Source organism: Buteo buteo, chromosome 11 (genome assembly GCF_964188355.1).
Source record: "Buteo buteo chromosome 11, bButBut1.hap1.1, whole genome shotgun sequence".
Taxonomy (NCBI): domain Eukaryota; kingdom Metazoa; phylum Chordata; class Aves; order Accipitriformes; family Accipitridae; genus Buteo; species Buteo buteo.
Genome location: NC_134181.1, coordinates 29,121,359 through 29,133,685, shown reverse-complemented (window position 1 = coordinate 29,133,685; position 12,327 = coordinate 29,121,359). Strand labels below are relative to the sequence as shown.

Sequence of the window (12,327 nt, the reverse complement as noted above, 5' to 3'; positions counted from 1 at the left end):
TAGGTCTGTGTCTAAACCCAATAGCTCAAAACAGCTTCTGCTGGTACTTTATCTGTACTGATATTTCAGTAGGAAAGTCAAATTACCTTCGCAAATTTTTCCTGAAACAAGACTTGGTGCTACTGTCACACTTCTGCGGGGTGTCCTTACCTAAGGACGCAGAGGCCCAAAGATCTAAGAGAAACTTACGGCAAGTTCCCTGCAACACACTTGATTTGTATCCAAAACATCATTCATTTTGCAGCAGGACTTGACAAGCTCTTTGCTCCCCAGCGCTCCACTCCCCAGTGCTCCCTATCCCCGTGCCAGTTGTGGGCAGGGTGGACAGGTGACAGGCAGCACTGCAGCCAGAACTCACTCGCAGGGGGCTGCACCGGCTTTTTGGATGGGAGTGTGCATGTTCCCACTGCTTGTGCTGGTCACTCATCCCCACTCATCTTGGTGCACTAGGTCCAGTGCACCAGGAAACGCCACAGACCTACACATTTTGTAGGTGTGAAATTTGCGTCTCCAGTGTTAACACGGGGGTGGTGGCTGTACTTCTGAAAACACCTGAAGAATCTCCTTCATTTTCTCACAAACTCTGGAGCTTTTCTGGCACTCACACCTTACCTGTCATGCTTGTTCTCTTGCGCTGCTCGCAGCAGCTCCTGAATATTCTTAGTGATCTGCTCGGTTTTCCGAATCACATCTTCTGTGCTGGGCAAACTGGAGCTGGGGGCTGTGTCAGCATCTTCAGGGATGGATCCCTCCCCCTGCCAAAGGACGCTCCTTTGCCGGCCCTTCCTGCCTGACCTGCAAAGGAACAAAGCAGAGGTTGGCCCTGTGGGACCAAACTGGCTGCTTCATGCAACTCCCCATCTTCCAACAGCGCAGAGCTGTGCTGTCAGCTCTGCGTCACCACAGCTTCAGCTCTGCGTCACCACGGCACCTACCCTGTCTCCTCCAGCTCCAGAGGGGTGGTGGGGTTATCGTAGTCGCTCTCAGACACGCTGCTCTGCTTCTCCAGCTTTGACGCCTGCAACCAACACAGATCTATTTCAGCACTGTGCAGGAAAGAAGAGTCCCGAGCTGTGCCAGCGCCGTGTCCTGCGTACCTGGGCTTCCTCTTTAGCACAACAGCCCCTGCACCAGACGCTGCCCTGAAGCCCAGTGCGTCCCCATGCCCTGCGCTGGGCTCCTGCTGCCAGTGGGTAGCCGAGGCCCTGGGTGATGCTGGCTCGGCACAGCCCCGACAGACCCAAAGTGGGGCTGCGGAAAGGCCACAGCACAGCATCCTTCCCCTGATGCTGAAACTGCCACGTGGGCATGCAGAGGGAGGCCCAGAGGGGAGCAGAGGCCAAACGGAGAGGGCAAGACCACCGGGGAGAAAGAGGCCAGACCAAGAGCAGGAGGCCCACAGCAGACTGGAGGCCAGACACAGCACGGGAGGCTGAACACAGAGTGGAAACCAAACTGAGCATGGGAGGCTGAATGGAGAACTAAGGCCCAATACAACGTGCGAGGCTGAACTGAGTGTAGAAGGCCCATGGCAGAGTAGGAGGCTGGACAGAGTGTGGGAGGGTCGTGACAAGAGTAGAGGCCAAATCAAGCATGGGGGTCTGACCACAGAGCAGAGGCTGACCCGGGCATGGGAAGCCCACCGTAGAATGGGAGACCAAAACGAGGGTAGAGGACTGTTGCAATGGGAAAGCCAAAATAAAGACAGGAGACTGAAATGATGGTGGGAGGCCCATCGCAGAGTAGAGGCCAAACTGCGGGTGGAAGACCAAAGGGCACGTAGAAAGCCGAACCAATGAGACTTGGAGCTGACTGGAGGCTGAAAAAGGGGTGGGAGGCCGAAACGGGGAGAGTCAAAGCCCATTGCAAATTGGAGGCTGAAACTGGGGTGGGAGGACAAAACAGGGAGAGTTGAGTCCCACTGAACACTTCAGACCAATAGAAGGTTGGGAGGCCAAATAAGTGAGAGTTGTGGCCCATAGGAGTGCATAGGATGAAACAAGGGTGAGAGGCCTAACCATCAGGAGTAGAGCGCCGCTGAGTAATGGGCGTCAAAAGGAGGGTGGGATGCCAATTCCAAAGCGGAAGCCAAAACAAGGGCAGGAGGTACACAAGGAAGCGGAGGCTGGACCAAGCATTGCAGGCCCATTGCCAAGCAGGAGGCTGATCCAACTGAGAAGCTGAAGCCAGGGTGAAGGCTGAATGAAGAGCGGGATACCAAAATGAGCTTGGAGGCCAAATCTACAGCAGAGGCCGAACCCAGAGCGAAGGCCTGCAGCTGAGTGGGAGGCCAAACCGAGAGTAGGAGGCACACAGTGGAGTGGGGGCTGAACTGAGCCTGAGACTCTGACCTCAGAATGGAGGTCTGCCACAGAGTAGGAGGCCAAACCTAGACTGGGAGGTACACGAGGAAGGTGAGGTCAAACCTAGAGTGGGAGGACCATGACAGAGGGAAGGCCAAAGACAGAGTTGGAGGCTGAACCAAGCGTGGGAGGCCAGACCAAGTGTGGGAGGCCCAGCTGCTGAGTGCTGCTCCAGAGGGTGGAGGCCCAGAGGCCCAGTATTTCCCCCTTTCCCCTTCATGTGGCATTCCCTTGGGAGATACGCAGTGACTGTGTCCACACCGGGAACCGGAGTGCCGCCCATTCCCTGCCTCTGAACACATGCGCTTCTTCCCAGGTGCAGTGGCAGAATGCTCACCACCTCCTAACCCTATACAGACCAGTTCTGCAACTCCCAGTAAAGCATCCAATCCATTGGCAAAGATGATGCTCCATTTTTTTTTTCTTCCCTAAAGTCCTTTTCAACTTATGGTTTTTTTACTCTCTCAGAAGGCTGCCAACACAAATAAGCATACTTACACTATGACAGCTCAAAAGTGCTCTCTCTGCAGATCCTAACATGCAGCAAGAGTTTCAAATCAGACTTTCAGACAGAGAGCTAGGCTCCCTTCTCTGACCTAGTTTAGCCTTCTTGGATATTTTATGCCCAGGCAATACAACATCCTGGAGGGTTATGCTATGAATACCTACTGTCAGGCTGATCTCTGCAGTTCACATGAATTTGCAGTCTGGAGTCCCCGAGGCACACTCCCATCCTCAGCCAGGCCCCAGGATCACCACATGTCCACCTATTCTAGTCTTAAAAATTGCAAAGCTCATCAGAAGTGCCTACTACAGCTCGTCCATTTGCAAGTACGCCACATCAGTGTCACTCTACATATATATCAGCCTCTGCATCAGCTCCTGCCTTAGTCACAGACACTGCTCATGTAATAGGGTCCTTTGCAATCCCTGCTGAAGAACAAGCCTTCAAGCTTTACAGAAGCTCTTAAGTCAAGATGAAGGAATCTCAGGTGTTAAGACTGTAAGGGACACCTTCAATTTGCATCCCAGATCCATACACTTAGGAAATAATATTTCTACCTCGAGGACAAACCAAAAATGTGACTAGGAACTGGTTTTCATTGCTTAAGATCCAGTACATTTGTCAAGCACTCATCTAATGTTAAAACCAACAATTCTTAACTCTGAAGCACCTGGAGTAGGAACACTCTCCATCCACTTTAAAGTTACTCTGCACGGAAGGAAAAAACAAGCATTTTTTGAAAGCTCACTTCTCAGGAGAGCTAGTAAAGATCAATTCTAAGTGACACAAATTTTGAAGATACGAAACTACTATATGGAGGGTCTGACCCTTCCCCTCTCCCAGATGTACAAAGAAGAACAGTACGATTAGTGGCAAAGCTCTACACTATGGTCAGAAATACAAACAGACAACAATGAATTACAAGAATAGGATATTATGGAATCAGTAATATAGTATAGTAATGGAATAAATGTACAACAAAAACTAACAAACAAAACCTCTGCAAGTTTCTAGTACTACACAGTACTGATATCAGCTGCGGCCAAACCTAGATTCACACTTGACCAAGCAGGATATTTCCTCCTAAAGTTTTATCATTTAGCCCTACTTGCAAATCTAATATTTTCTTGACTGATATGTCCAAACACTGTACAGTCAAAATAAAACGGGGACACAAGAATTTAAAAAGCAGATTCTGTATCCCAGTAGGAAGAGGCCAGAGTATGACCATTCAACATCTAAACCCGCAAACCTGTCTTTTTTGAAAAATTTAGTATTATATAGTAAAATTTGATTAGAGACACTGCAATGCTTGCCCAAGAAACAGAATGAGACAGTACTGATTTCATTATATTAACCACAGAGAAATAGCAGTGCAAGAAGAGAGAACTTTTCTTGAAAGATCTTTTCAAAATCAGTTAAGTCTTACAAAGAAATGCAAATACTTCTCTCTCAAGTTTACTCTCGGAAAGCCTTATTTTAACACAGAAATAAGCAAAGCCGAAGTCTTGAATATGTGATACAACAAAATGGGTATAAGCTACTCATTATTTCCTACAAAATGAGACACAGACATCTAAAAACAGCCCAAAGGACCTTGTATCAATATTTGCCTCAAAGTTAAAGAGGTTTAGTCAGAGCAAGACCTCGAAATGTAATCAACTCATTCTGATGATGGAGGGTACTTTCTGCAAGCAGTGCAAGCTGGTAGCTCAGGCTGGCCAAACAGCAGCGTAAAAGCTATGGGTGTTCATCTTCAGCATTCATTAGTCTGTGACACCTTAAGATGTACCTGCTCAGGGTCCATTACTTCAGTCACAGCCCCTTCACAGCCAAAAATGGATGTTATTCTAGAGCTGCAAATCCAACATGCTTTTCCCTTTTTTTTGAATATGTAATTTGCCATTAGTTCAAGGATCCTAAATAAAACATAGTCTAAAAAGAAGCTGTCACAGACTAGTCTATCAAACTGTCTGCCTTGCTAAATATGTCCTTTTGCAAGGTGGCATTTTATGCTCACTTCTAGCAGGTGAATTTGAATAAGACTAAATTTAAGGTCACCCACTACAAAAAGAGAACAGTGTTTAAAAAAATTTTAAGAAGCTGGATGAGGCTTCTTCAAATAGCTAATAGCTCACCTATCAGGCCACAGCAAAGACAGTGTCTTTGGAATAACATAAGCTTATAGAATGCATTTAACATTTCTTGGTAACATTGCAATTTTTTCCCCTAGAGTCAGTACTGTAGCTAACAACCCTAAGAACAAAGCTTTGTAGATACTGATGGAACACCAATATAAGCTTCCTTTATACACTCTCAGTGTCTTTAATTTTGCCCTGAAAGGAGTCTTGCTAAAAAAAATTCCCACGCCCATTCAGTCTTTTACCTATCAAGGTCAGCAGAAGGCAGGCTAGCTGATACTAAACATATCAGTGGGCAATATGAATGGCCATCTGTTTGGATGCTTAAAGAACTCACTTCAAACAAACTAATGAACATCTGTAAGATAAACAGTCAATCAGTACCAATTTGTTTTGGTGCAAACTGACAGCCCTCAAAGAAAGCAGGCTTTAAAGCCAGGACCCAGTGAGCTTCAAATGCCTCATGCAATGCATTTTAGTCAATAGGAAGAGTTATATATTGGCTTATGAAATATCAGCAAGTGCCTGCCAAATTACTTTCCAAACAGCAACCAACCTGTCTTCTGGCTGTTTTCAGTGTTATGCAGTCAAACAAGTGATCTGGAGTAACTGTGCATGGTGTTAAATGCTAAAGATTTTAGCCGTTGTGAAGTTAGAGAGAGGCAAGTATCCACAGCATGTGGCAGAAGAAACGGAAAGTGATGAAATACTGCTTCATGCAAGCATGAAGGCTAGTCAGCATAAACGGGGAGAAGACAGAGGCATAATGGCTTCTAGGGAGACTGCCACCTCCTCCAGGTAAAAGACCAATTGGGAAGGTACTTAACCCTTCGTGTGCTTTCATCCCTTGACCAGGAAAGCGTGGAGGGGAAGGAAGGTAGAGATGAAGAGGAGGTCACAAACGCACTCCTCCCGATCTAAAAATGGGAAAGAGAAAAACACTCGGGAAAACCAAAAACAAAACACAAATAAATTCTTAACTGAAATAAAGGAACATTCTTAAAACCATGGAGATGACATAAAGCAAGAATGATTTTGAGAATTTGGCTAAGCCTGAGTGGACTTAATTCTTTCAAAATACAATTGACTTCATGTTAATTCTAATACTGATATTCCAGAGGTGCTAAATTCCACAGAGAATAAAATACATTCACCACAATACCACGTAACTAACTCCATGTAACAAATCAATGCTTCAGAACAGCTACTTCTATCCAAATTTCAAACCAAGAGACCAAAGGACCTATACAAAGCACTGTCATATTTTGCAAACATTGCCACATACAGAATTCTGACATTTCTTGCTGCCAGAACTGCCTTTATATCAACATGTCAATATAATTTAAAATGATCCAGATTTCATAGTTTAAAGTTCTTATTAATTTAATTGAAGGCAGGGAAAAACCCAGCACACATTTCTCTGCTGATTCCCTGGTGCACTCAACTGTCTTCTTCGGAATGTGCATGGAACCTTTGCCGTCCCTCATGCCAGGCAAAAGAACCCATTAACTCCCAATATATTTTAAAAGGCTTAATTGTTTATCTGGAAGGAAATACAAGATAGTGCCACCAACAGGGAAACATATTGAAACAAATCCACAAATGTTAAATACATGCCTAAAAAATACCATCCTGTATTCCTGCCCACAGGGCAATCTTAAAAAGATGCAGTAAAAAATTAACTTGAATAAGCACTAGTGTGTGTTGGGTCACTTATCTGAAGTGTGAACACATCAGTGCAAAATTCTTGTGGCTTAATACAGAACTCACTCTCCACTATTAGCACATCATACAGGATATACTAAACCAGAAGAATTTGTTCAACTAACAGATTTAAACCATCTTCAGCCTCCAGTTCCAAACTCAGAATAAGAAATTGGTGGCCTAGTGAAAATTTAGCTTCAAATTTATTTTATTTTTGAAAGGTTTCTGAAGTTCCACAAATTGGCACATGCCTGTGTAACTCAAGAAAGAAATCCATGAACTTTACCTACCTTCTTGGAATACTATTTCCACCCCCCCTCCTGGTTTTCAAACAGCCACACATTGATATTTGGCATATATACTGTGATTAAAAGAAACAGCTGAGCAGAAGCCAAAAACTCTGTTTACATATTCCACAATTGTTATAGCTTTTACTTTTCAAAACATCGAGCTCCTGCAGACATGTTAATACAGCAAACATTAACAATTCTTACAGTTCAAATTCACTCTGAAGCTGACAGCTGAGCAGCTTTGGTAAACGAGCGTAGTTGGAATAGACAGAAAAGCTGAACATAAGAAGAAATGCAGAAGCATCAGCAGTTCTACTTACATGTGGAGGGAAAGGCTGCAGTCTTGTTATGCTTTCTTCTGGGTATGTGACCTCTCCCATGGGGAGGTAGGGTTTCTGACCTGATCCGGTCTCATACATGGACATGGGTCTGCTACCCCGTGCAGATGGTCGCCGCTTTAAAGAAGAATTGTTGGCAGGGTCTGTGTATTCAGGACCAGTTTGGACCTGATATATATTGGTTGTAGCCTGTCTTCTGAGGTTGGTATTTTCACTCTGTAGCGTTTGAAGCTGAAAGAAATGTTTAGCAGTAGGACTTTGTTTTTCTAATAGCAAGCGTCAAAAGCAAACTGACTATACAATATACGCTTGTCAGCTTTACTAGTAAATCCAGTTACTAGTAGCTAGGGTTTGATTTCTTTTTCAAAATCTACTTGACTTGCTTAGTATAAGCATAGAAGCATCTATGTTCCAGATCTGGAAATATATATGCGCTGATTTCCAGCACTTTTTGCTCAGATGCAAACTGAATTAGATCTTAAAATTGCCTGTTGTAGTTTAAAAACACACAATCCGTTTCTTCCAGACCGGCTGTACTGGCACACGAATCGTGTAATATAATGAGGTTGTGGGGGGAAGGACTGCCAACAAAACAGTTTTTCAAGCAAAGTGATCCATTTCAGCAGTCAATACAAGAACTTAAAAGAGGACTTTAACATAAGGCCCATGAAATCTGAAGATGCCAGCACTACAGCACAGACACCAGAAGCAGCGCAAAGAAAACTAAAGCTTGCTCTGCAAAGCAAGAAGAGAGTTTAGCTTATGAAAATTAAGTATCAGCCACTACTTTCTAAAAAAGTAAACAAGAAATAATTTTAAAGCTTTTTATTATTATGTATTTGATAGATAGTAAAAATGCAACAATTCTGATTTTTTTTTTGTGGAGTTACTCAGAGTAAGTTTGCTATATTAACACATCATAAAGAAAAGATGTAAAAAAAGTCAGCATCGGCAATTCTCTAACAATAATTGAGTATAGTATTTCAAACAACTGATGGCCTTTTAAACAGGAAATTGCATACTTACTACTTGCATTTATTTTGCATCATATGAACGTTCAAGAGCATTCTCTATCAAAAAAATCCTATTTTGCCTGGAGCACTTCCCAGAACCCTAAATCGAACATGCAGACTTCTAACAAGGTAACTCATTCCTTTTCTCCCCACTTTCTGTGTGCTCTGTAGTGAGATGCATCAAGTCTTAAGATTTGAGGATCACCCAGGAGCCAAGCTGCCCCCTTAGAAGTTTGACATTAGAGGCAATTAAATACATAAACTTTATAGCCTCCTTCTTCCAAACGTTTTCCACATTGTATAAAAGTGCTTTTGGTGCAGTTTTAGCCAACAGCTAATGTAAATTCAGGCCAAACTCTTAACCACCTATAAGCACCTAAAAAAAAATCCGCAGACATAAAAAAAATTAACTTTTTCCATTGGAATGCCCATTAAAGTAATGGAACTATTTTCACTTTTGTTTAGGAAGAATCTACTCTGAAGTAGCATTCATCAAGTACAGCTTTGCCTCTTTTAATTAGCTTCTTTTGCTTAGTAATTGCCATGGAAAAGATTAGATACACAGTTGGCTAATAAGGTGATATATAAAGTGGATAGATATTTTTAGTTTATGACTTTCTAAGCCCTTGCTTAGAAAACAAAAAACAACAACAAAAAAGAGACTCCTGAATGACATCTGCTGCATTGGAATTGCTGAAGTAGTACAAATATATTGGTGTCATGCCACAAATAACCCAGCAGAGAATTCCCATATTGTAGTGAAGTTCCCAGTAGCTTAGAGCTAAGACAGCTGTGATCCCTTCCTCCCATGCTGCATTCTGCACTGGCGCATAGCTCTATCGATTCTTCACCAATCCAAAGCAACTAAACATGAAGATAAAGAAGCCCCATAGCTATATACATCATCAGGACATAAAATTAGTGCAACTCATCTCCAAGGTGAGTGAGCCCTGGCTATGCCATCTTTCAAAACAAGTTCAACTGCAGCACAGCAATGATCTCTCTTCTGCTACACCACACAGATATACTAAAGTCTCATTAATTCCTATGCCCTAAAGACTTTTTTTCCCCCCCTAAATAGACTTCATCTAGTTAAAGAAACTCAGTGTAAGTGAAAAGTTAATTCAATTGATGCAGAGAAGTGCTTAACCAGTACAAGCTGCTACAAGACCATGGAAACAACCTGAGATCTCTTAGTATTCACCATTCCAATAGATCTGAAAGGCTTAACACAGTTGTAACAGAAGGATCGCACTTAACAGACAAAGATATTTGAATCCACTGAATTAGCTTGGCTTCAGATGCTAGCTCAACAATTCCCACCACTCTCCAAAGCATCAGCCTCTTTGCCCCAAAACAGGGATAATCTCTCAGCACAGGTTCACCTCTGCAGAAGCACAGCTTGAACACCTTTCTCTACAGACAGAGAACACTTCTGCAGCACATACTTAAGTCTTGCAGTATTGTAATTATTTGGAAAAGAGGATTTTTAACACTAGGCAAAGAATTTGAGGAAGCAGCCAGCATTTTCTAGGCTAGCATGACACACAGGATAGTGAACTCAATACAGATATAAATTCTCCTCTACCCTGCAAAAATCTCAATTTACCAGAACACTAGCAAAGCATTCAACAAATTGTTGATTTGTTTATATAAAGATTAGAAGGCCTGGCTTCCAAACTGGGTTTTAGGAGCTTTAAATTCAGGATTTTAGCTGAAAATGTTCAGTATTCTGTTTGCATAAGACTACCTATACATAGTAACTCATATTGTAAATGAGATATCTCTACCTTATCCTTGTCTAGACAAAACCCACATTGAAGGTTTAAAGCAGTAATTGAGTTTACCTCTATATCCTTTATGTGCTATTTCCCACAGATTCGAACGCAAGCAAACAAATAAATCTTGGCCTCCTGGTATGTGAGAACTTTGTATGGTATTGCCACATTTCAGATTATTTTCTACTGCCAAACTGGATTGGAATTTTAATTTCCCTTCATTCCAAGCTAGGCTTATTAATGGAAAAAAAACCCAGCATATTTACCAGAAAAGTTGCAATTTCATTATATAGATATGTGCACGCACATAAGGTGTGTGCTAGCACTTACTTCCTCATTGTTGAAAACTGCTTATCTTGAAGCAAGACAGCAAAAACGTACAAGACTTGTAACAACTGTCTTGTCACTTGGAAAACTTATGTCCAAGTGAACTAAGCAGATCATCATCTCCACAAAAAAAAACATTCAAAGCATGTGCTGCAAACATACATTTATAGTCTCATATCCAATGCCAAGGCAGCTCCATTTTAAAATAAGTATTCTCACTATCCTAATATTGGGTTATTGCATCTTCAGTTTCAGCAGTTTTATTCCAGTCAACTTAAAATACAGCAAGAGATGAAGGGGTTACACTGTTGTGCCTGTTACCTTTTTCTGCATGATTCTCAGCTCATCACTCAAGTTGATGTTCACTTTCATTAACTGCTGAATCTTTACCTCAGAAGCCACCAATGCATTTTTAACTTGCATATATTCTTGGGCTGTCACTGGTCCATCTGATAAGTCTGAATCCAGGCTCTATAACCAGTAAGAGAACAATACTTAGACCATTGAGAAACAGATTACCAAAAGAAAACAAGACAATGAGATTTCAACAGCTTTTCAATGTACTTTAAAGGAATCATGGTTCAAATTAAGTTCAAATTAATAAGATCCATTAAAATAATTTTAGTGTAATATAAAGGAAATCTGATATCAATCAACTCTTAGCTTCTCTATGCACAAAAACATTTGTCTCAGCGTTTCAGTGACAATACTGTTTCACAAGGATTTTTTTAAAATACACAGTAAGGAACTGGAAAGTCATAAAAGACAGATTATTAAATATCCAGTGTGCATATTACCAGGGAAGATTAAACTAGAAGTACTAGGTTTACTGCCCCTCTTTCACCATGCTGCATTATTTTCAGGAACGGTTTAAAACACTCCAATCACTATTGGTCTCCTGTAAATATTTCTTCAGTAGGAAGCAGTTTGTGAAATACCATGGAATCACTGATTAAGAGTGTTTTGGTAGATCCAATTATTTCATCTATGCAATTAGACCTATATCTTCACTCCAGACATGCAGAGTGGCACACATTACTTTTCTAGAGGAGCATTTTATTTACAATGAAAATTCCTGAAATCAGAAGACATAACTTTGTTAAAGTTCATAGACTGAGAGATGATTCTGAAATGAATTTGAAAATTAATTAGAAGATTCATTTTCTGATTGTTTATGCATGTTAAATCCCCTCACTAGGGGCAAGACTGACTGCAGATTACCTATATGAATAAAATTTGGTGTGTGTGTAAATATTGCAAACCTACCTTCTGTCTGTTTGATTTAGCTGCATTTGTTTCTAGATCTGTGTCTTCATCTGAAGCAACGCTGTCATAATCAGGCTGGTCATTATCCTGACTTTCACTACTATGTTGATTGCTGATTGATTTGAGTATCAGCTCCACATTTTCTGTGATCAACATACACCATTTAAAAACATACTAGTCAGTTTGGAGAAGAAAGAGAAGTGCATAATTTAAAGTAATTTAAAAAATAAATAAATCAGAAAATATTTTCATCCAGAGAGACAATACAAGACATGCCATAACTAAGTACCATTTGACTAGTCCAGTTCAAAAAAATTAATTTAGATCTGCCTAATAGGTATGGATTATTAATGTCCAAAATGTCAAAGTTTTATGGTTTTGTCTTTTCATTTCTTCTAAGTGTTTAGGCAAGTTAAAATAAGTGGTGAGAAACATACTTTAATAACTTAATGAAATTTACGTAAGGGGGAAAAAAACCCCAACAGACTACACTGAACAAATGGATGTCAACATTCAAATGAAAAATATAGAGGAAAAATTAAAAGTTAGAATAGATTTTTTGTATTTTCTCTCCAGAGGGAAAACTAGTGTTCAAATCTTGT

The 12,327-nt window shown here is 41.4% G+C and overlaps 1 protein-coding gene across 8 annotated transcripts in view; it reads right to left on the bottom strand.

Annotated features, from left to right (window-relative positions):
• Positions 1-12,327, bottom strand: part of GIT2 (GIT ArfGAP 2) — a 33,728-nt gene that overhangs the window by 6,989 nt on the left and 14,412 nt on the right. For 5 of the 8 annotated variants that reach the window (XM_075041153.1, XM_075041149.1, XM_075041152.1 and 2 more), the window contains exons 13-18: positions 11,726-11,868; positions 10,781-10,930; positions 7,324-7,572; positions 5,837-5,926; positions 936-1,018; positions 613-795 (exon numbers count right to left, since the gene is read on the bottom strand). In XM_075041153.1, coding sequence (XP_074897254.1) covers positions 613-795; positions 936-1,018; positions 5,837-5,926; positions 7,324-7,572; positions 10,781-10,930; positions 11,726-11,868 — 898 coding nt within the window. The remainder of the gene's footprint in view (positions 1-612; positions 796-935; positions 1,019-5,836; positions 5,927-7,323; positions 7,573-10,780; positions 10,931-11,725; positions 11,869-12,327) is intronic. The other 3 variants (XM_075041151.1, XM_075041154.1, XM_075041155.1) reach the window with 2 other exon arrangements.